Below are 25192 nucleotides of genomic sequence, written 5' to 3' on the forward strand. Positions count from 1 at the left end.
TTTCATTTATCAAAATATAATGGTTGGGGCATTCTAAGTTGGTTTTACAGCCCCAAATAGGCCTAAACTGTCTTAGAATATCCCCGAGGTAATTAACTCAGCAAATAATTATTGAGCACTTAGTATGTGCTAAGCCACTTACAGCACTACAGATAAAGTAGTATACAATGGAAGAATTCAAAATTAACTGTATTTATAACTTAGAAACTCAGTTTACTTTGCTCATTAAACAACATAAGGTGAGAAAACTTCTACCCCCATATTCAGAGAGCAGAAATCTCACTAAGCAAGGGATTTAACCTCATTTCTCAATATTTGTTTCCTTACAATAAGTATTTTTTTATTGTGATAAAAAGGATTTGTAAAAAAAAATTAAAAAAAACTTTTGTGACTTGAGTAAACAATGGAAAATCTCAAGCATTTTTGCATTTATTTTAAGTTTTCAGAGTGATTCTCTGTGTTAAAGAAATAGAAATGATCAGTAGCAAAAAAAAAAAAATCTGTCTCTTTTTTTTTTTGTCTGACGCCATTACCAACACAAGACTGATCTTGATACAGTCATGATGATTCAAACATATTCCAATATTCAAGCTGCGTCCCTTCCACCGGCTTTCCTCCTTCCCAGCAGGTTAGCTCTGCTAAGGGTGGAGAGCATTTCCTTAGATACTGCCGAGGATCCCTTCCCCCTCTTCTTCTGTGAGCACTTTGATTCAGGGTCCCTCCCTCCCTTCCTTTTAGGGAACAAACAGCTACTAGTCCCTAGGTCTTCCTGCCTACTTCTGGTAAAGGAATGCTAGGAATTTACATCAGGATCCAAAGCACAAGGATTGAAATTGATGTATTTTTGTAAATACATATACCATGCCATTAAAATAATATCTTGTTGGAAGATCTAGACTTCTCATACAAGTTATCTATTTTTTTTAATCAATCCCTTAAATATAGAGGAGAAAATGTTACTATTTTCATGGGATTAAAAAGTGAGTTACATTTATTCACTAGAGTATGATGTTTTCCCTTGCTTCTACAAGCATTTGTTTTTATTAAGGATTACCATTGACCTTGTTTGCATTTAAAGTATACTTGCCAAAGCAAATGATAAAGGTCAAATGGCGAAGGTGTATCTTTTATATGATCATTTCTTAGTTCTTGAATTTTTATGAATATAAATCAGTATTTGGGTATATCAACTTAGAATTTGGGCATATTCACTTAGAAAAAATTTTCTAAAAGTCATATTTATTCTAAATTGAAAATATAGATCAAACTGGTATAATGACATTTTTAAAACACTTATTTGTGTACTTGTCAAATCTGTGCCCATACAAAGACATGTCCAGCAATATTAATACTTAAGAGCCAACCATAGAAGAGTTTAGGATAGGGATCCCTGGGTGGCACAGCGGTTTGGCGCCTGCCTTTGGCCCAGGGCGCGATTCTGGAGACCCGGGGTCGAATCCCACATTGGGCTCCCGGTGCATAGAGCCTGCTTCTCCCTCTGCCTACGTCTCTGTGCCTCTCTCTCTCTCTCTCTCTCTCTCTCTCTCTCTCTCTCTGACTATCATAAATAAATAAAAATTAAAAAAAATTAAGAGTTTAGGATAATATGAACAATGACTTTTCTTAAAGAATATTGGTGATGAGAGAAATAAGTCTAAAGAGGTAGATATTGCCTTGTTTCAAAAAGCAAGATTTTTTGTTTTAAGGAGACAAACTAGTAATCATAAAAAAAATCATTTAAAACTCCTAAAAAATTGTTTAGTGGTGCCATTTCGGTATGTACAGACACATATACACTGACATACATCAAATTACATGTGTGGACAAAGAGTACTGTTTATATCTGGAAATCTACCCCACTGGGCAAGCCACCACTGTCCTTTCCTGATTGTCCTGGTTTATCTCAATCTCCGATTGGGTGTCTAGGCACATGCTCTCACACCAGGAAAGTTTATCTGGGTGGCTTTCCAGTCTTATCTCGGCTTCATTAAAATCAACAGACAATGAGAAAGAGATTATGCCAGTTTATGGTGCTGCTGGCTGGTGTAAAATAATCATTTTTTTCCCATTAAAGGACTTCTCCAACTCACTAACTTGTTCCAAGCCCCAGCTGCATTTTGGTTGTTAAACTGCTAAATGTTTTGTGAATAGTTTGCTTAAAAAAAAAAAAAAAAAAATTAGCAACTGTCCCTTTCATTAGTTTAAGCACAAAACATCTTGGCTGGAAAAAAAAAATTCAGCTCTAAGAAAACATTTTTCCCCACATACTTCAAGAGACCATATGGTTTTTATGCAGAACTATGAAGTAAGTTTGCCAGAGTGCCTATTCAAGATTAAGTGGTTCAGAAATAAGCAATCTCCAGTTTTGCTCCAGATATAAAAATCCAAGGTCCTCTGGATGACCCTAAGCATTACTGAGTGGCTTGAAGAACTCAGAGTACTTTGAGACGGACCTTTTCCTCCATAAGAGGATTTTTAACTGCCTGGAACACATGAGAGTCTAAAGTAACTTGTTCTCTTCTAAGGATCTCCTTTCCTGTCTCTTTTCTCCCAGCTGTGGACAAACACGGGAGAGTCAATTTTCCCTTTCTCCACAAATGGGTGGTATTTTCTCCCTTACTTCCCAAACACACATGCTACACACACAGCATCAAAAGTTCTGATTTCTAGAAGTTGAAGGCAGATTTTTTTTTATCTTAATAGATTGATTCAACCAACATTTTTGGAATACCAACTAGGTGTGAAAGTCCACGTTAGGCCTTGGAAATAAGAAGTAATCCTTGCCTTAAAGGGTTTAGAAAGATGATTTCGAATTTCTGTGCTACTTTGTCTATCTATGGTGGGAGGGTAGAGGTGTGTGGAAAGCAGCTTACGATATTTTCAGTCACATCTGTTTGTTTTTCAGGATGCATACCTCCATGCACTTTATTATCTCCTTGTCCACTCTCAAATCCCCAAACAAATGTTACCACTCACTTAGTTTACCCTACACCTTCACTTTTATAGTTGTCCTCTTGCTATATACCTGTTAAATCTCTTAGCATATTGCACTATCAGTTACACGAGCTGTATGAATAGAGCTTTAAAATTTCCTGATCCATAGAAGCACTCAATAAATGTGTATTTGAGAGGAAAAAGAAGGACTGGGAGTTTTGTGCATTTATCTCTTTTCCTAAACTCTGACTTTCTGCAAGAAAAAGGCAGCATGCTGTTTTTGTTTTCATTGTTTTGTATCACCATTTCTATCCTTTTGTTCAACAGAGCATTCTTGTTTGTTGTTGAAAATTGGAGAAAATAAAAAATAGGCCTTGATTTACATATTACCCTTAAGAAGTTTGTGGTGTTCACCACCTTCTTGTTTGTAATACAAAAATACACACAGAGTACCCATATTTCTTTATTGTCATTCCTCAAGAATGTTTAAATAGAGAACTCGTAGAATAATGTCCCCAAATGGCTACTTTCTTGAATCCTAAATATGGATGCTTCTCATATAAAAACAAAAAGACAAAAATATGAATGACAGTAACCTCTAAGGAAACCGTACATCTACAAAGCCTTGCTAGAGTATTTTGAAAATGTATGCTATGACTGCGGTTAGAGAAATGGTGATCTGTACCTTTAAATATGTCATTATTGGTTAGCAGATAAGGAAAAAGGCCACAGATAGCGATTACCAGTAAATAAGAGTTGTTATTACCTTGTTTAAAAAAATGGTTTCCAAATGCAAATAAAGCATAGTGCCTATTTATGGAAATAGCTAATTTTCAGAAGCAATGAAATGTTTAAGGTGTTGATTGTTTTATTACAAATCTGAATTAACATTTAAAGAATTGTACACCATATGCCTACTTCAACATTCGAAATGTTCTTACTCTGCTCTTTGTGAACATAGTCATTGTTTCATAATAATATTTTATAAATATTTATATACTTTTAAACAGAGGGTTTTATATCTCATTCTTGAAATGAAATATGGAGAACTTAAAAAAAACAGACCTGACACCTGGAAAAAATTGCAGTCGTTCAATATAGCGATATTCTAGAAGGTGTGTTGGATTATACTGATGTATTCTTATTACAATTACTATATCACCACTACTAACTACAACTACTAATGTAAATAATAATGCTGACAATGATTGCTCCTTTTACTTGTACAGACTTTACACATTACGAGCCTTTCACTTACCTATTTTTGATTCTCACAACAATCATGCCACTCATACCAGTTTTTCCTGAGGAAAAATTCAAAAGTAGCAAGGTATCATATGCCGGAAGATGTTCATACCTGTGTTACATATAATGATGAAAAAATGAAAATATAAATGCCAAACTTTATCAGAATAATTCAATAAATATGATCAATCCGTATGTTACAAGGTTAAAAATATTAATAGAAATGTCTGTATATCAAAAAGGAAAAATTCAAAAAAAAAGAGGAAAAATTCTGGTGTTATTCTGTTAGAAGAAAACAAAAAGAATATAAAATTATATTTGCAATACTACTACAACTATGGAAACATTTCTGTGTATTTGTATTTGGACAGGCCTCAATGGTAACATGATCAAATATAAAGTTTTATATGGCGTAGCACAGCAGTACAGTGTTAGAATTACTTTAGATTTTCAATAACACTGATGTTGTTCATTACATCATATACATGTTTAATATAAAGTTAAATGCATAAGCCTGTAACAGTATTTGCTCAATGCATATATTACATAATGCATCTCTTTAGAGAAAGACCTTTTATGAAAAATATGACTGTAGGTTCCTTTTCAACAGAATGTGATTCTCCTACCCCATCTCTTGTGCATCTGAATCACCAGGGATGATTTCAAAGAATACTACTGCCCAGGCTCTACTCCCAAGAGATGAGTTTTCGACTTATCTGGAATAGGGCCCAGGCATTGTTTTTGTTTGTTTGCTTGTTTGTTTGTTTGTTTGTTTGTTTGTTTGTTTGTTTAAAGTCCTCCAGGTAGTAATTCTATTGTGCAGCTTGTATTGAGAACAACTAAAAGGATTATAATAAACAACTGAAAGTTTATATTTTTAAATATTAAGTTTCTTAAATTTTCACTCAAGCGTAAGACTTTCAAGATTAAGAATGCTAAAAAAAAAAAGATTAAGAATGCTATTTAGGTGGTAGCATTTGGTCTGATTTAAGGAATGCTAAGTGCAGAGTATCTTTATGCTATCAGAGTGACAAAGATTCAAAGATTTAAAAAATAATGATAAAATACAGTGTTGGTTAAAAATGAACACTGCCATACACTGTTTATAAAAATGTTAATGGAATGTGCATTGATCAACTTTGCTGTGGGACAGTTTGAGAATATTAATCCAAAGCTTTAAAAATATGTAAACCCTTTTATCTCTGGAATTCCACTTTTAAGAATTTATCCCTAGAAAATAATTGAGTGTATTGGCAAAGCTAAATTAACAAGAATGCTTATCATACTGTTGCTTACTAGAGTAATTGTAATTTGATTGTAAACAATCAAATATCCTCAACTGAGATTGATTAAATTTTGGTATATTCGTAGATGATAGTTGTAAAATGTGAAGTTAACACAATAATGTATTGATAAAAGAAAAAAGTTACAAAGCATGATTCCATTTTTGTTAAAATATGTAATATATGTATATATGTCTGCATATGTATAAACATACAGGTGGGAAAGGCCTGAAGCACTATCACTAACATATTAATAGTTCTCTTTATCAGTATTTTTTTATTTTCTGTTTTGTAGTCTCATGCATATTCCAGGGTTTTTTTTCCCTAAAATCAAGAGGCAGTATTATAAATAAAGACCAAAATGTTTTCTTAAATGAAAAAGTATCTTTCTAAAAATAAAGCCTTGTTACCTTTATCTAGTCAGTTGAATGAACTACAACACAGATTTCCCTCTCTTCACCTTGTCCAGCTTGTGAAAAACAAGCTATTTGTTAGAAACAGCTATTTCTTAATATTTTTTAATATTTCTAAACTTCTTCAATATATATTTTCTCAAAGTAGATTAGGAAGTATAAAGTTAAATTTAAGTTTTATTAACAGATTTCAACTCCTGTCTGATTGCAATTCATCTGAGTTAAATCCTCAAAGGTGACATGTAATGAATTAACTGAAATGTATCTTAATGTATTTGCATGGGCTCGTCTTCCTTGGCATCCGTAATTAATAAGCGGTTGGTTTTTCTCCTTCTTCATTCTAGGCGGTTCAGGACCATCATCCTCCATATCCATAGCTGGCACCAACCACCCTGCCATCACAAAGACAACATCTGTTCTTCAAGATGGCGTCATAGTTACCACCGCAGCTGGAAACCCACTGCAGAGTCAGCTGCCTATTGGGAGTGATTTTCCTTATGTTGGCCAGGAGCACGCACTTCATTTTCCATCCAACAGCACTTCAAACAACCATCTTCCACACCCCTTGAACCCCAGCCTCCTCAGTTCTCTACCTATCTCTTTGCCAGTGAATCAACAGCATCTCCTAAACCAGAATCTATTAAATATCCTCCAGCCTTCAGCAGGAGAAGGCAAGTCTGAGATCAACCTCCACCCTTTAGGTTTTCTCAACCCGAATGTAAACGCTGCTTTAGCTTTTCTCTCCGGTGACATGGATGGGCAGGTATTGCAGCCTGTTCACTTTCAGCTCTTAGCAGCCCTGCTTCAGAACCAAGCCCAAGCAGCTGCCATGCTTCCCCTGCCATCTTTCAATCTGACCATCTCAGATCTTTTGCAACAGCAAAATACCCCTTTACCCTCATTAACACAGATGACAGCCCCACCAGACCATTTGCCAAGCAATCAGTCAGAGAACAGCCGAGCTGAGACCCTTTTAACCAGCCCCCTGGGGAACCCTTTACCAAGCTTTGCAGGCAGTGACACTACTTTTAACCCCCTGTTCCTCCCAGCTGTCACTGGGGCCTCAGGATTAATGGCCTTGAATCCCCAGCTGTTGGGAGGTGTCCTGAACTCAGCATCGGCCAACACCGCTAATCATCCAGAGGTTTCCATAGCAACTTCCTCCCAGGCAACCACTACCACAACCACTACATCATCAGCAGTGGCAGCACTGACTGTCTCAACACTTGGTGGGACAGCAGTGGTGTCAATGGCAGAAACATTGCTGAATATATCTAATAATGCTGGGAATACACCTGGTCCAGCTAAACTCAACAGTAACTCTGTGCTGCCACAGCTACTTAACCCTCTACTGGGGACAGGTCTGCTTGGTAAGTTAAATTTTTTCACAAATTTTTACAAAAGAAACGTTTTTCTAATTCTATTTTCTCCTTTTTAAAAACTCCATTTTGTCACACTATTTTTAAAAAATGTTTTTATTATGTCACAGCTTGCTTAAGGAACTAAATATAATAACACCCACACACATCCCTAGTTATACAAACATGAAAATGACTTTTTCCTTTTCCCCTATTCTAGCAGTACTAAATATCATTCTAATCTGCTTTTCTCTGATCTTCTGATTCTGATGCCACTTAACCCTAACCTACTTATCATTCTCTTAAGCCAAGTAGAGTCTTATTTTTCAAACAATAAAGCACAGGTCCATCTTAAAAATAACTTTTACTTGAATTTTAGTTGGTGTGGCATCACAGGGTTAGTATGAGCAGCTGCACTGTGGATGGAAACAGCTTGAGGAAGTGTTTTTTCCAGGTGATCCCTAAATAAACAAAACTAAATGCTTATCCAGCAAAATGAGAAACAGGGCATAAAAATATCCAGAGATAAACTTTGCCCAAGTTCAAAGAAACAGTCTCAATAGCTGCGTTAGATTTCCTCAGACAGTATAATTCCTTAGAATTTTGTGGCTTAAAAACAAAATCCTTCATATAGATTATTCTATCACAAGAAAGTTAGAAAATAATGTCAAGTATATCCAACTGACTCATGCAGGTAACTGTAATATTAAGTACAGAAAGGGTGTCCATAAAGTCTGGAAATAGGCAAATATACCTGATATTGCCACAAGGGCATCTTCAATAGGTAAAAATCTATGAATAATATGTTTTTAGGCTTTATGGACACCTTTAGAATATAGTTTATTAATTATATAGTTTACTAGTTGCTATGGTTTATTCTAGTTCTATTTGGCATTGAAATCAACAGTTAAATAATTTAAAAAACATTACAGATTTACATATTTCAAGTTACAAGACAAATGGCAATGACATTGTCTTCAAGATAATTTCAATAAAATTTCAAACAAGTTAAACCTGAATTCTGAGTATAAACTTAGTTATTAACTAATCCCGTCTGATTGTGTAACATTTATTTTAATGATTATGACAATGAGTTCTTTTGTACTGTTAGCTTTCTTTATGATTTTAATTTTAGGTAACCAACCTTTTACTGATAGTAAACCTTTTGCTTAAAAACAAAATATGTATTTCTAGGCCAAATCTGATTTTATTTTATTTTTTATTTTTTATTTTATTGATGACTGTGCCTTGAGAACTAAATTTTGTAAACAAGGCCTATTGAGACCCACTCATAATAGTTTGCTCAAATACTTATGATTACTAAAACATTTTAGGGGTAATTTCAGCCTTTAGTTTCAAGTGCTCTAACAAAAACAGTTTTGAGGAATTATGTAACACTGAAACTCAATATATAGGGATAGAGCAAAGACTAAGTAGTGTCTCCAGAATATAAAATCAAAAAACTGATTATGAACGATAAAATTGAGTAATAAAACTCCTCTTTATTTACCACTTAGTAGGACGTTGAGGAGAAAAAGAGAAAACAATGACCATGTCAAGTCTAGTTTTCCGTTTTTGTTTCAGGGATCCTCAGGTACAAAGAGAGGCATAGGATCTCCAAAGAGTCACATTGACTTACATTTTATGTTTTTCAAACTATAGGTGACATGTCCTCAATAAACAATACTTTGAATAACCATCAACTGACTCATCTGCAGTCGCTGTTAAACAACAATCAGATGTTTCCTCCAAATCAGCAGCAGCAGCAGCAGCTTCTTCAAGGGTACCAGAACCTGCAGGCATTTCAAGGACAGCCCACAATTCCTTGCCCGGCTAACAGTAACCCCATGGCTTGTCTGTTTCAGAACTTTCAGGTACTCTTTCCTGGGTTCCTTGAATAGTACACAATGTCTAGGCAATGTCTGGGTCTGTTAAAATGCTTAACTGAAGGCAAGAGACCAGAGAAGGAAGTCATGTGCCCTCTCACCTCCAATTACTATTATTTCCCAATAATGAATATTGTTAAACATTCCAGTCTTTTGCGTGAAGGTTATTTTATTTTGTCTGAGGCATCTCAGTGGTCCTTTTGGAGCTGATAGTAAACACTGATCATATGATCCTCTTAAACCCTTTTGTGGTTTCCATTGCTCTCATGATTGAAATCCATATCTTTAAGCAGCTGGCTTGGCCTCACTCACCAGCCCCAGCCCTCACCACCCTTCCTGGCTTCCATCACTTAGTCTTCCTTTAGTTCTACAAGCTAAATACATTCCTAATAGATTAAGGAGCTAGATGGAAAGAGTAATGCTTAATAAATACAAAGAGAAAATATAGAAGTATTTTTTTTTATTTTTTTTTTAGAAGTATTTTTAAAATAATCTTGAGGTAGAGAAGGTTCTTTCAGTAAGACACAAAATCAAGAAGTCAAAAAGAAAAGAAGTAATAAGGTTGAATATATAAAACTTTAAAATCTCTCTATGATAAAGGTATTCTAAACAAACTTAAAGACAAGTGGCACCCAGCAGAAAATACTTACATGATAATGGCAAATAATTGACATTCATTATAGAAAAAAAGCTCCTATGAATCAGGAAGAAAAAAAGATAATTGATTAGAAAAATGAGCAATAGATATGAACAGAAAATTCACAGAAAATGAAAAGTAAATAATTAATGAACATATGAAAAGAGTAATCAGAGTTATACAAATTACAACACTAATGTGTCTATCAGATTGATTGATATCCCTTGCTGAGAGTGGTGTGGGGAAATGGATCCTTTCAGATATACTGTTGGTCTGATTGTATGCTGATATAGTTCTTTGGGAGGGTAATTTGATAGTTTATCAGGTTTTTAAATATACATATCCTCTAATGCAGAAGTTCAACTTCTTTGTATCTATTTTAGAGAAATCCTCAACCGTGAACAAAAGGGTGCAGGCTAGAATGTTCATTACAACATGATCTGTGGTGGCAAAAATTAGAAACCACGTCCATCAGTAAGGAAATAATTAATATATTATGATATATCTGCCTTTTGAGTATTTTTTTAAAGATTTTATTTATTTATTCATGAGAAACACAGGGAGAGAGAGGTAGAGACACAGGCAGAGACATAGGCAGAGGGAGAAGCAGGCTCCATGCAGGGAGCCTAATGCAGGACTCGATCCCCGGTCTCCAAGATCACACCCTGGGCTGAAGGTGGCACTAAACCGCTGAGCCACCCGGGCTGCCCTCTGTCAAGTATTTTAAAAGGTTTAGATAGATTTACATAACTGATATGGAAAGATCCACAAGAATGCAAGACTTTAATACTGTGGTATTATAGAACAATACTAAAATACTCTACCATTTATGTGAAAGAAGGAAGGAAAGAAAACTAGATATGTATCTACACACCTTAGTGTATTAAACATAAATGTCTGCAAGAATGCATTCCAGCCTGATTACTCCTGAGAGAGGGACTGGAATCAGAGAGAGTCAAGTTTGGGTGGGGAGGAGTGACAAAGAAAGTTTTTATCTTTTTCTGACAATGAGATAATATTCATATACATCTTGTGTAATAAAATAATTTAGAAGGGAAGAAAAGGACTCAGCCATGTCACTGAAAATCTCAAACAAGGAAATAAAGCCTGAAGAGAACCCACTAGATTTAGGACATCGTCAATGACGGTGGAATGCAGTTTTGGTGGAGTGGTAGGATGGATGGAGGTGGATGGAAGGATGAAAAGGTTGGGAATTAAAGAGTGTGGATTAGTCTTTCAAAAACTTAACCATAAAGAACATAAGAGAAATAGGGTGGTGTTCCAAGGCAGACATAGTATGAGCAAACTTTTAAAATATGGAAGCTATGCACATGGTTGTATGCTAAAAAAAGAAAAATTTAAGAGCAAAAAAAGAAAAAATGTGGAAAAGATTGAGCATAATGAAGAGAAGGGATAACAAATGAGGCAAAATCCCTGAGGAGTGCCTTGGAAATCAGAGCATAAGTAAGAGGACTTACCTTCAGAAAACAAGAGGCCCCTCTTAACACTGGGAAGCAGGGCAGGATGTGAGGCGTGTATAATTGCAAAGTGTGTGCTGCCAGGGGGTAGGGAGTAGCAGAGTATAAGAACTATGAGAATTCTTAGCCTGTGAACTCCATTTTCTCTGTTAAGTAAGGGTTATCCACTAAGAATAGTGCTGGAGATGCTGTAACAACCAGCTTGAAGAAGTGGGTAAAGATTTGAACAGTTGTGAAGGAGAATGATACCTAACTTGAGGATCATCAGATTGATGGAAACAATAAGCCCCCAGCTGTAGTTGAAAGCCCTAAATTTCTAGACAGATACTCAGCATTCTCACTGGATATAGATAAGGGCAGTTAAATTGATCCCACATTGAGATTTTTATCTGGTAGGTGTAGACAGTGGGAGAATAACATGAGAGTGGTTGATATGTTGATGGATCCCAGATTCTGATTTAGTGGGAAAAGATGTGAAGACAAGAAGGGAGAAATCATTGAAGAGGAAATCCGAAGTAGCAAGGGTCTAAAGCAGCAGTTTTTAGGTGGGGTTGGTGCAATTACAATAACCTTGGGGACTTTTTCAAAGTGCATTCATCCTTCCTGTGCTGACCATTGATATTCTTACCTGCTAGGCATCCCCTTCCTTCCCCTCTTCCCAATTAAGAATCACTTCTATAGAGAGCCATTGTCATTGCTGACCGCATGGTGGTGTCCCCCAGTCAGTAGCCTGGTAAGATTGAAGAGTGGGTGTCACTGCTTTATCTGAAGTCTTCAGAAATATAATGTCATATCAGAAATATTTTATTGTTACGAAAAAAGTGTGTGTGTGTGTGTATATATATATATATATATAGAGAGAGAGAGAGAGAAAGAGAAAGAACGTGTGTGTGTATATATATTTTTTTATTGTTACGAAATAAATTACGAATATTTTATTGTTACGAAATAAATTACGAATATTTTATTGTTACAAAAAAGGTGTGTGTGTATATATATATATATAGAGAGAGAGAGAAAGAAAAAGAGTGTGTATATATATAGAGAGAGAGAGAGAAAGAGAGAAAGAAAGAGAAAGAGAGAGAAAATTTTCTTTTAGCTTATGTTGTAGTTCAGTAGAAATATCAGTGAATTAGAACTCCTTTCCAAAATCTGGTTCCCTTCGTAATTTGAGCAGTGCTGGTGATGGACTTGTCTCTCTGAAACCCAACTTACAGAACCTGTAATGACATTTAAATACATGGAGTCATTACCTGAAAACAGTTTGTGTTCAACCACCTCACCTTTAACTTTTCTAGAGAATGTTTGGTAATGATGAGTTTTTTATTTTTTATTTATTTGTTCATTTATTTTAGAAATACATTCTTTTATTTTTTTAAGATTTATTTATTTTAGAGAGAAAAGAGAGAGTGCATGAGCAAGGAGAGGGGCACAGGGAGAAGGAGAGAACCAGACTCCCCACTGAGCACAGAGCCCTGACCAGGGGTTTGATCCCAAGAACCCAAGATTACGACCTGAGCAGAAACCAAGAGTCTGACACTCAACTGATTGGGCCACCCAGGCGCCCCAGTGATGAGTTCTTTAAAACAAATGTATGAAATAATTTCAACCAAAGAAACTACCCAAGTATGATCAAGACATAAACTCTACTATACAGAGTGACTTTTTATTACATTTTGAGCCTTGTTCTTTCTTTATATTTCTCTCCTTGTTATATTTGTTTGCCTTTCGGTAAACCTTAAAATTATGGTCTTTCTCTTTGACGTCTTTAAAAACTTTTCTGTCTCTCACTGCTTCCTGTCTGTTTCTTCAAGGTGAGAATGCAGGAAGATGCAGCTCTCCTAAACAAAAGAATAAGCACTCAGCCGGGGCTCACGGCACTTCCTGAGAATCCAAACACTACACTTCCACCTTTCCAAGATACATCTTGTGAGTTGCAACCGAGGATTGACCCATCTCTTGGTCAGCAGGTGAAAGATGGCCTCATTGTGGGTGGCCAAGGTGATGCTTCTGTAGATGCCATTTACAAAGCAGTTGTTGATGCAGCCAGCAAAGGAATGCAGGTTGTCATCACCACTGCAGTCAACAGTACAACTCAGATCAGCCCCATTCCAGCTCTGAGTGCCATGAGTGCCTTCACTGCCTCGATTGGTGACCCGTTAAGTCTCCCCAGTGCTGTCAGTGCGGTCATTCATGGACGAAACATGGGCAGTGTCGATCATGATGGTAGGCTGAGGAATGCAAGAGGGGCTCGGCTGCCCAGGAATCTGGACCATGGGAAAAACTCAAATGAAGGAGATGGGTTTGAATATTTCAAGTCAGCAAGTTGCCACACATCCAAAAAACAGTGGGATGGGGAGCAAAGCCCTGGAGGGGAGCGAAACAGGTGGAAGTGTGAGGAATTTTTAGATCATCCAGGCCATATCCACAGTAGTCCTTGTCACGAAAGGTCCAACAATGTCTCTACACTGCCATTTCTGCCTGGGGAACAGCACCCGGTACTGTTACCACCAAGAAACTGTCAAGGGGATAAAATTCTGGAGGAAAATTTCAGGTATAATAACTACAAAAGAACTATGATGAGTTTTAAGGAGAGACTAGAGAACACTGTGGAAAGATGTGCACACATTAATGGGAACAGACCTCGACAGAGTCGGGGCTTTGGAGAGCTGCTGAATACCACAAGACAAGACCTGGTCCTAGAGGAGCAGTCTCCGAGCTCCTCAAATAGTTTGGAAAATTCTCTAGTCAAAGACTACATCCATTACAATGGAGACTTTAATGCCAAAAGCATTAATGGGTGTGTGCCTAGCCCTTCAGATGCTAAAAGCATTAGTAGTGAAGATGACCTAAGGAATCCAGACTCCCCTTCTTCAAATGAGTTGATACATTATAGGCCAAGGACGTTCAACGTTGGCGACTTGGTCTGGGGCCAAATCAAAGGACTTACTTCTTGGCCTGGAAAATTAGTAAGAGAAGACGACGTTCACAATTCATGTCAACAAAGCCCCGAGGAAGGGAAGGTATACCAATCTTTATCCATTGTCAAATACTAACCTTTGTTCAGATATCAATTGTTATTTTTTGTTGTCGTCACTTTGGATTCTTTGGATTTGAAATTAGGATTCTTCATGACTCGTTAAGTTCTCACAAACTTCTGGAGCATAAAATGAAGAGGGGATGGTTATAGTCACCAAAATGTCATATCAAGGGGTGAGTTGTGCCGTGTTTGTAGAGATCCCACTAGGGCCTCTAACCCAGGAACCAGATTTCCAGAATTTTCTTAATCCTGCCTTCCTTCCCTGTATGTACTTAATTCTTCATTCCATACACAGAGGATGAAGGCAAGTGGCAAGGACTGGGGGAAAAAATCTGGTGGCCTTTGAAGTCCAGCAGTATGGCAGAGGTAGGGCAACAGGATGCGCTGGGGGACAGCATCTCCTCCGTGCGCTCACAGGAGCTGCATAAAGCTGAGCAGAGGGTAAAACCCGGGTGTAATTGCAGCCATTTCTGGAAGCAGCAGGTAATGTCTGTATTCAGAATGGTGTCTCCTTTCAAGGAAAAGTTCTGGGCCTTTATAACATATGGAAATGTTTAACCCCACCGTCTGGTTCTACTTAACACAATCTGATCATATAAATTAAATGAAAACTTCTCCATGAAACTACTATTCAATTTAGAAGAAATTAGTAGGGGTCTTCTGGGTTCCCCCTCCCCCCTCACAATTGATAAATTGGCTCACTAGGCGAGAAACATGCAGAATGTTTAAAGCAGATAGAAAAAATTATATCTGACCAGGAGGAGATAATTATGCACATTCCCCACATATGATGAGGAAACAATTTTTCATCTCCTTAGGAAATAAAAACTACTCTTAACAAATATATGGTATTCTCTTAAAGAGTATATTGTATAAAGCTATTTCAACTCTGCTTAAACCTCCACTGGCACTTAGGTTTAATGGCAGGAAACTGAAAACATTTTTGCCAGCACAATAAAAAGATTGTCTTTCTCCAAATGACCAGGAGGTCCTTAAGCCCATCGCTTATAATGCCTAATATATACTTGTCAGGGTGTGCTCTGGGCATAGTGTTTCTACGTTTGATAAGAAAATGAATTCCATACCCCTATTCACAAAACATTTTATTCTCTAATCTCTCTGAGCCCAGACAAAACATTCTCTAGGTTGATAAACCTAAATATTTTTGACAGTTTATTCAAAAAGTAATTAGAAACAGCAAAATTGGGCTTTTAGGATATAAATGGACTGCTACAAATATAAGATGTAGACACTGCACTGTTTTACAATCTCTGTGCAAATGAAACCAAGTCTTTTTTAGGTGCCATTTTACAAAAAGCTTAATGAAAGAAAAGATTATAGCCTCCCTTTCCTGGAAACATTCTTCCTGTCCTAAATGCCTTGTCTAAATATCTTTTTATGTCCTCAGGAGAATAAAGGCATGTACTTTTAACACATTTCACATTAAACAATGGTCCTAATCTTTTGATTAGTCTGTGTTTGCAAAACTCCTGGGATTGACTTATTCACTGATGTGTGGGGAGATACACTTTAAAAAAAAAAAATCATTATCTACGAGTCCAAGAAACATTTATGTTGCTTCATTTAAATAAGCAACTGGGTTTCACTCACTCTACAATAGTAAGTGTTTAAAAAATCCAGAATCTTCTTCCTTGTTATAAGCAATAGATGAATTTCTAACAGGGAGCATAAAATTATTTCTGTCAACTCAAATATTCCCCTCCCCTCACCACCAAAGGACATTGTGATTTTGCATTCTGACAACCTGAATATCAAAACCTTGATATCAGGATATGTCAAAAATATTTTTAGTAATTCAAAAAAATAATTTAAAGCCCACATTTAGAGGTACAAAACTTGAAAACATATAATACATTATTAATGACAACACATGAAATATTTATCTGTCATTAGAAAGCAAGGTATAACAGCCTTAAAAGCTCTAGGGCACTTAACATTTTTAAAAACCTTGGTCTTTCCAGGACCTACTCACATTTGCACATTAAAAAAATAAAGTACTATTTCACAAGCACTCTTTTTTTCTTCTGTGGTTCACAAAACAAAGGAAGGGCTTCCTCATACCTTATTTAATGATGCCTATCAAGCCAAACAGTGTTCTCGATTTATAAGACCAGAAAAGGTGAAATTTCAAACACAAGTCTGTCTGACTTCAAGCCAGATGGCCTTTGCTTGATGTCTTGGTAATCCTGGTTCATCAAGAAAAATTTAAACTATGTTCAATAGCTGTGTAAGACAAAGCGTGATCTATTTGAAAAGATTTCCAGCAAAAACGTTTTTAAAATTCGTACTCTTAGTCCAGTGAACCAACCAGTCATGATGTAAATATGATTTACATAGAATCCCTAAGTCCTCAGCAATGTTGGATAAATAAAGTCTTGTGCATGAATAATTGGATTTCTGCTTTTAAAAAGCCAAGCAGTGCATTAGGGTCTCTTCTACACTGTGGCAATGGCTGACATTTTATAAAGTCGAGAGACAAAGATACAGACTGACTCCATAAACCATGTGTTTATTAACAGTAAAACCTAATTAATTCCACCTTGCCAATGCAAAATGTGGGACCCCATCCCCTAGTGTTTATCTTTGTAGTATCTCAGATGCAAAGGTTTGGTAAACAATTTTCTTATATGTTATCATTGTAGACCTTTCTAGATTCTCAGTTGTTCATACTATTTCCATGTCCACAAAGTAAATTAACCGGAGAGTCTGTTAGATCCCTCCAGATACAATCTATGTTAACTCAAGTGTTAGAATAGATCGATTATCTTAATCTCTCCCCACCCCTCTCATCATAGGAACCTGTCATTTATTTTCTGTTGCAGTCTTTGTTCTCAGCAAACCACTTCAGATTCTTTTCAGAAGCAGGCAAAAAAATGTTTAAAAAGTAATTAATTGGCAATATTGCAGGCTACTAATTCAGAGTAAGCTGGGCGCCTCTCTTGTTTTCAGGCCATACAGGTGGTCCCTGGCCTGACAGATCAATGCTGTCCCTGGACTACTGCCAAGGGCCGAGGTGTCCATGCTGTCCCTAAGTTGATGACGCTTCACCCAGCTGTCATGATAGTCAACGACCTGGTCATTTTATGATCTTAGAAAGGCACCCTTCGTCTTTGGTGGGGTGTTAAGTGTAGCAGAATTACTAATAATCCTTTGGAACTGTTCTGCACGTTTGGAGATTGCTTCGTAAAGGGTTTTATTTCAAAACATCAAACATCATATGAACATAGTCTACGGAGAACTAGAGAGCACGCGGAGTGTGGCAGGAAGAGGCATGGGCTCTGGGCATCCTCCCGTGAGCTTGATCCCCGCCCCATCCATTCCCTAATTGCTCCTGGGTGGGTGTCTTAATGACCCTGGGCCACAGTCCCCTCACCTCTCAAGTGGGACTATTCAGTTCTCACTCAGAATGATGTTTTCAGAATTAAATGATCTACCACAAACAGATCATCCAGCACACGAGAGACGCTCAATAGAAATTAGCTTCCTGGCCCCTGTGTTTTTTTATGTTAAACAACCTTATTAATTTGGATTTCTCCACTCTGGAATTGTGGTCGTTTGAGTTTAGTTATTGTTTGCCTATGCATTATCCATGGATCAAGGGTTTACAAACTAGATTGAGGCTCCAATCTAGTGAGAGCATTATAATGAATATATTCAATGAGTCAAATAGTTTACAGCCATTTTTTGATGAAGTTCAGCACGTCACACACAAGTGGCATTTCCGATTATGTTATCGTGGGCGGTTCGTTTCAAGCAGGAGTTCTACTCAGAAGCATTTTCAAGCACTTTATTCAGTGAACCTGGAAGTCCACCTCCCAACGTTGTTTGTAAAAAATACCAACGCAGGCTTTCTTCCTTTACTTTCCTATCTCGTCGCCCCCTCCACACACACAACAATATTCATTAGTAGAGATTTTTAGCCATCCATGGAAACTTGGACTGAATCACCCCTATAGACTGCTGTCCCAATACTAAAGCTGTGTAAAACACTAAAGAATATTATGTGTCCGGTATCAGACCGTCCTGAAAGTAGTGTCTCCTCACTCTCTAACACATTCTTTCCTTTGGTTATCAGTTTGTAATCAAGTATGGTCTGAAAGATATTTATACTTTTTCTAAATAAATGATGCAAGTTTCTTTCTGAACCATGAATCCTTTATAGTTTAAGCTTCAGTGACCAAGAATAAGACCTCAGTGCTATGCTCCAGTACATCATCGCAGCCAGAGAGCTGCATTGCCAGATCTTGGCACGGCCTTAGGACATTCTTGGAAAGGGAAATGGCTTTGCTGGCATCACACCTATCCACCATAAAGTGCAAACACTTTTTTTTTTAAAAGAATATTTATTTTATTATTTTTTTTTAGAGAGAAAGAGAACGGGGAGGAAGGGCAGAGGGATAGAGGGAGAGAGAGTCTCCAGCAGACTCCCTGCTGAGTCTGGAGCCTGACACAGGGCAGGGCTCAATCCCAGGACCCTGAGATCATTAGCTGAGCTGAAATCAAGAGTCAACCACTTAACCCACTAAGCCACCCGGGCACCCCAATTAGCAATCATTGTAAACCTGTGCAGCTATGGAGGGGGGGATGGTTATCTTTATGTACTTGTTTCAATAATTACATAAAAGTCAGAAAAGTCCCCGTTTCCTAAAATATATTTTGTGATTACATTCCGCCCTCTCTGATCTTATATTAACTAACCTGAAAGAATTGACACTCAAGTGATAATCAAAAAATAAAACTTTTTCTTTAGTACATAGCTTTTACTCTTTTTGGACATTTCCCACTGGTCTTCATATTTCATTGCTCTTATAGTCGTTGTGTATTCTGACTTGAGCCAAATTTAGGAAAGGATTTATTTCCAGATTGGCGCCGCAATGTTTCTCTTCAGTGAAATGCTGGCTGTTCTTGGACAGATAGGGAGCTCTGATTACTCAGAAAAGTTGTACATTTCAGTGACACACTAGATGAGCAAATGAAGACATGTTTTTATAAGTAGCGGGCAGGGTGCTCTCTCTTGAGAATCCCACTTTGCCTTTTTTCACGTGGTTATATTTGGCAGGTAAAGATGAAAATCACTCTCTGAGTAGTCAGTCATTCAAATAAGACAAAACTCATCATTATTAGAACTCATAACCAAACTTATTTTGGAACAATACACTTTCTATATGTCAGGTGAGTACGTCTCTCTCTCTCTCTCTCTCTCTCTCTCTCTCTCACACACACACACACACACACACACACACACACATGTTCTGACAGTGTGAAACGTATCCAAAGACAGCTGACCATCGTGTTTTGGGGATGTGTAACTTAAGTTGGAGCTCTTATGATTTTTAAAAGTTTTACTTTAAAGAGCACTCTTTCTGTGCTTGATTATCAGCATTAGCTGTTTTTATTCTTTAGTACTATAATTCTCTGTTGAAAGTGTGCTTTGTATATTGCCCTTGCCTTACATAGCTCCTTAACTGCGGTTGGGAATGAATCCTTGTCCCTGCACTCAATCACCAACCACAGTATTTGGGCTGCATTGCGGCTGGTTAGGACGACAGAGGCAGTCCATGCTCTGTAGCAACAGAATCTCCTTGAAAAGGAAGGAAAATCGTTTTTGAAAAGTAATGTGCAAGATAAAAGCCAGGCTGACAAATTCAGCGCCTGACAGAAATTTGGGAGATAATAACAATGAAGAACCAAATAAGACCAAAAATGTGAATATTAGCAAAAAGACAAAACAGAGAAAGCTTAGGTAAGACCGTGAATGTCCCTGAAGCGAACTGTGGAATATGGTAACCTTCTTCCCTTGAACAAGGTTAAAGAGGAAAAGGAGGCCTGTCTCCATTTACACGTAACTGAGACCCACACAGAGTTCTTGAGCTTGTCAGAAAGGTTTCCATATGGATAGTAACAAATGGAGTCAGGTCTGAGGCAGGTACGTGCTTCTGTGACATGAAACTTTAAACAGTGCTGCTTTAGAAATCCGAGCTCACTCCAAGCATTTAATTCCAAGGATGAGTGGTGGGTCAGTATAAAATATGTTGTACATTTAGAATAGATTTACTCTAGTCCTGTAGTATACTTTTCTCCTACCTAAAAACACTGTTTCCAAAGTGAAGAGGAAAGGAAGCACACACACCCATATTCACGCACACAAAGCCTCAGATAAGGCCACTGACAAAAATCGTCTATGTGTATTTGATTAGTTCGTTTGAAAAAATAAAAAGGGGTTCACTTTAGGAATTTTTCCATGAGTATTATTGATGGAAAATGAGGTTCATCCTCTCTGTCACAGGTGAGTCAACTCTACTACAATTTATTTATTTATTTATTTGTTTGTTTGTTTATTTGTTTATTTATTTATTTATTTTTAAAGATATTCAGTTTCTTTCTTTATTTATTTATCTATTTATTTATTTATTTATGATGGTCACACAGAGAGAGAGAGAGGCAGAGACACAGGCAGAGGGAGAAGCAGGCTCCATGCACCGGGAGCCCGACGTGGGATTCGATCCCGGGTCTCCAGGATCACGCCCTGGGCCAAAGGCAGGCGCTAAACCGCTGTGCCACCCAGGGATCCCCTTTTACTCCAAATTATTTAGTGTTAATTCCCATTTTTAAAAAAATATTGCAATATCGCACTTAAGTTAGCAGGACTTTTCCAGGTGGAAGATTTTTTTAATACTATTTAATAAGTGTTTGCCAATAATGAAGCTAATAAATGCCTCATATTTGCTGATTGCTTCAGGGCTTTATTTCTCAGGTTTCAACTGAAGTTGTCTGCCCCCTGCCTCCCCCACTCCCACTCCCACTAATCTCTAAAAACAGAAAAACAAATAGCATGCATGTTCCTTTAGGGGCACCTAGTGACTGAGTCAGTTAAGCGTCCAACTCTTGATTTCAGCTCAGGTTGTGATCTCAGTCAGGGTCTTGAGCTCTAGCCCCTCATTGGGTTCCATGCTGGGCGTGGAGCCTGCTTAAGATTCTCTCCCTCTTTGTCCCTCTGTTCCTCCCACCCCCCAAGAAAAACAGAAAGTTGCGTGCTACCTGTACTATACTTAAAAATTTTATGCAAATTCATTTACTATTTATTTATTTATTCAACAAATACTTTTTGGACTCATAATATGAACTAGGCACCATTGAAGTTACTTTCAAATAATGTCTTCAGTCTTACTCTAAGATATAATATGCGTAAAATCCTAAGTATGATGTTTTTTGTATTTTTCTAATATAAACATATGAATATATAGCTATTAAAAATGTTAAAAAATATTAAAGGTCTGTCCTTGTTTCACATGCCACTAATGACACTTTGGTAAAGACTGATTTGGTGTTTACAAAGTACCTTCATGTTCATTGTCTTTTTAGATTCTCTCAGTGATGCATAAAGAAGCGCACAACCATCCCCATGGTACAGATGAGGGAGCTGAAACTCAGCGAAGTAGCATTCCTAAGGACAGAAGTGACAGGCAGTTAAGCCAGGACCCAACCCCGGTCTCCTAACTCTAAGCTTAGTACTCTTTGCATAGTACCATTCCCCCAACACAGGAGCTGATGACATGAACAAAGACGTAAAGAATGAGAAGGCGCTTGAGTTCAGCTGCCCTGCCTCTCCTATGAAACCTGGGAGGTGGCTTGTACTCTGTCCTTTGTCTGACCTTTGTGTGACAGCTTCCCCTCACCACTAAGTAGCAGCGAAGTAAATCACCAAGAAATTCAATCCTGTTACCAGGTTTAAAGCCTATGGGGAATTTTGACATCATCTTTACTTAATTGGCTCTATTCAAAAGTGATCTAGGATCTTTGATCCAAGCTCTTCTAATATATACTCTACCTCATTTTCAGAGGGTCAGTTTGGTTCTCTGAAGGATTTGTGTCTCCCTTTGTCATAGATTTAAGTTACTTCTAAGATCACTACATTCTACTGTGTTGACCCCAAATCAAACTTAATTAAATAGCCAAATTTTACTGTGTGCCTTGTGAACAAAATAAGCAACCAGAGATTCAGAGTTGTTCAGAAAAGTCTTAATCCACCCAAAAGAGTGTATGGGTATGTTTCCAACCCTACTGAACAGGTAGGGTTCAGAATCTGCTTTCTGTTGCTTGAACAGGCTGTAGGACTATTCATGTGAAGAATTGTGATATCTAAAGAATGTGAATGAGTGAACGAGGCTTTAGGAGTCAAAATATATCCAATATGTGTGTATATTTATACATGAGGTAATATCTGAACTATAAATATGTATAAGTTCTGGTAATTTTTTCTAAATCTTAAATGATTTATGTGCAGAGGGTTATACCATGTTGGTCATTCCTATTAGCCTCATCATTACCAGAGTGAGAAAATGGGATAGATTATGAGTAAAGGTACATTATAAAGTCCTCCCTTGATTTCTCACCAGGATAGGAATTAAATAATTTATAGAACTCCTGGCTTATGAATGTACAGGAATATAAGGTTGTAATTACAGATCACAGTATTAAGTATCTTAAATTACTTGCTCCTTCAATGTAAGGTTTATAGAAATATTTGTGTTTATCCTTTTTAATGTTACATTTATGTATTTGATTTCTCAGTACTTTCTTCATTTACAAGTTAGCTAAGTAATTTATGAGGGAGTATTCATTAAATCATTAAATATGATTTCTATTTGACTAGAAATTGAATTTATTTTGTTCTTCTCCGATCCCATCTTAGGGGGCGGCAGTATCTTTAAAGAGTTTCTTGAATATTGCATAAGTATATGAATAATTCCTTATAAACAACATACGCTGTTCATATATTTCACAATTCAGTAGAGTACTAAAATTCTGAAACAAAATAAACTAAACATTTACCTCTGGATATGTATGATCTTGTCATATCACAAATAAACAGTGCTGTGTAACTTATTTGTATTTAGTTTCAGAAAGCACCATCATTGCTTTCTCTTTCAAGGTCATTTTGAATCCTTTATAAATAATATAGTTCATTATAGAGTACCTTACAGCCTTAGAGGCAATTTAAATGAAAAGAAAAATCATGGTAGATTATTAGTTCAGAAAATTATCCAAGCATAAAAAAGTTTTTAAAGATAAATTTGAGCATGTATTATCTAAATTTCTGGAAGAATCTAATTTGTTTTAAAATAATTTGACCTATTTTTTTTTTTAGTATGTCTGCGTGTGTGTGTAAGTGTGTGTAAAAATGATTGTAAACATCAATGTATATTGTAGTTGGTGTGGTGGAGAGAGGTTGAGTGCTTTGTAGTCAGACCTGAGTTTCAGTGCTGGCCATGTTACTTAAATTCACTGAGTTTCATCTGTAAAATAACAAAAATAATACTAGTTTGCAGTATTATCATATAACAATGAAACAGTGCCTTTTCCACAATAAATGCACAAGAAATGTTTTTATTGCCCCTTATTCCTTATTTAATTAAAAATAAAAACTGAGGGGATCCCTGGGTGGCGCAGCGGTTTGGCGCCTGCCTTTGGCCCAGGGCGCGATCCTGGAGACCCAGGATCGAATCCCACGTCGGGCTCCCGGTGCATGGAGCCTGCTTCTCCCTCTGCCTGTGTCTCTGCCTCTCTCTCTCTCTCTCTCTCTCTCTCTCTCTCTGTGACTATCATAAATAAATAAAAATTAAAAAAAAATTTTTTTTAAAAAAATAAATAAAAAAAAATTAAAAAAATAAAAAAATAAAAACTGAAAATTTAAAAAATAGTTTTACCTAACTTAGTGTTTAAGAATTAACACCAGTGGATTAAGTCTTCATATTGATGTTTTGCTTTGTTTCACTGTGAATCTGCTTTCTGTTGCTTGCATCAATCCCTTCTGAGATCTTTCACTTTTTTCAATTTGTGCTTACTATAAGTTTATTACATAGGAGAGCTTCCTTTCTACTGCCAAAAGGTGGGGGGGTGGGGCATTTAAATATAAGTGGAATTAGCGATAGATTATAGAAATGTAATGTGTGAAATATCTTTCTTTTTCTTTTCACGTGAGTAAATACAAGATGAAACCTCTTCAACGTGAAATGTGAAAATGTACCCAGGCACTATTTTTTTTAAAACAACACATATATATTCATCTCACTTAAGCTTTTCCAGTTATTTCAGCAAGACACTTTTCTTCATGGCTTCCATGAAGTGTTATTAGAACAAAATTGTTCTCTTGTTCCAGCACACAAAAAATTGGGTGTCTCCAATGAATGGAGATATAGATATATAGAAATATGAGATTTGCATCCTTTAGGACAAAGTACAAAAATTGTGAAAAGGAAAATGTTTTCTTTATTTGATTGTTTTTCTCCTTGAGTATTTAGACATGCCTGTTTTCAAACTGACAAAGGAAATCCTTTGTTACTCATTACTGGGTACTCAATTTTGAAGAGGTCAAAGAAAAATTATTTATAAAGCATACTCATGAGTCAAGAAGATTTCAAGAGAAAAGTTAATAATAATTTCCTTGCTTCTTAGTATTTATTTTTTTACCCATGAGGCATTTTGGCACCTTCTCAAATTTTTCTGTAAAAGTAGCATAGGGGCAGGGAAAAAACTGGGTTAAGGGACGGCTGGGAGACTTGCCTTGAAGCTGTGTTTACACAGCAATCGACACTGTTTTTACTTAAACTGTTGTTTTTTTTAAGATCAATAAAAATAGCAATGTTTTTCTAAAAGTGTTTTTACTCACAAGTCACATACAAGTTTTACTATTTATTAATTGTTTATCTTGGAGGGGTGGCTTCAAGAACCATGCTGGAGATTACTGGGGGGAAGTGGCAAAGACTGCACCTCCCCACCCTCATAAGTCCCCCAGTCACCATTTTGGTGGCCATAGGGTGATGAAGTAGCAAGATTCTCGGCAGTGATAAAGTAAGAAAGGAGAGGACACGCCCACAGGTGTAGCAACACCCTCTTC

The 25192-nt window shown here is 36.8% G+C and overlaps 1 protein-coding gene across 7 annotated transcripts in view; it reads left to right on the forward strand.

Annotated features, from left to right (window-relative positions):
- LOC129495411 (methyl-CpG-binding domain protein 5) overlaps positions 1 to 25192 on the forward strand; it is a 433502-nt gene that overhangs the window by 391922 nt on the left and 16388 nt on the right. For 5 of the 7 annotated variants that reach the window (XM_055302889.1, XM_055302888.1, XM_055302892.1 and 2 more), the window contains 3 exons: positions 6220 to 7245; positions 8896 to 9107; positions 13049 to 14257. In XM_055302889.1, the coding sequence (XP_055158864.1) occupies positions 6220 to 7245; positions 8896 to 9107; positions 13049 to 14257 (2447 nt within the window). The remainder of the gene's footprint in view (positions 1 to 6219; positions 7246 to 8895; positions 9108 to 13048; positions 14258 to 25192) is intronic. The other 2 variants (XM_055302893.1, XM_055302894.1) reach the window with 1 other exon arrangement.

The sequence above is a fragment of the Nyctereutes procyonoides genome, unplaced genomic scaffold, assembly GCF_905146905.1.
Source record: "Nyctereutes procyonoides isolate TBG_1078 unplaced genomic scaffold, NYPRO_anot_genome, whole genome shotgun sequence".
Taxonomy (NCBI): domain Eukaryota; kingdom Metazoa; phylum Chordata; class Mammalia; order Carnivora; family Canidae; genus Nyctereutes; species Nyctereutes procyonoides.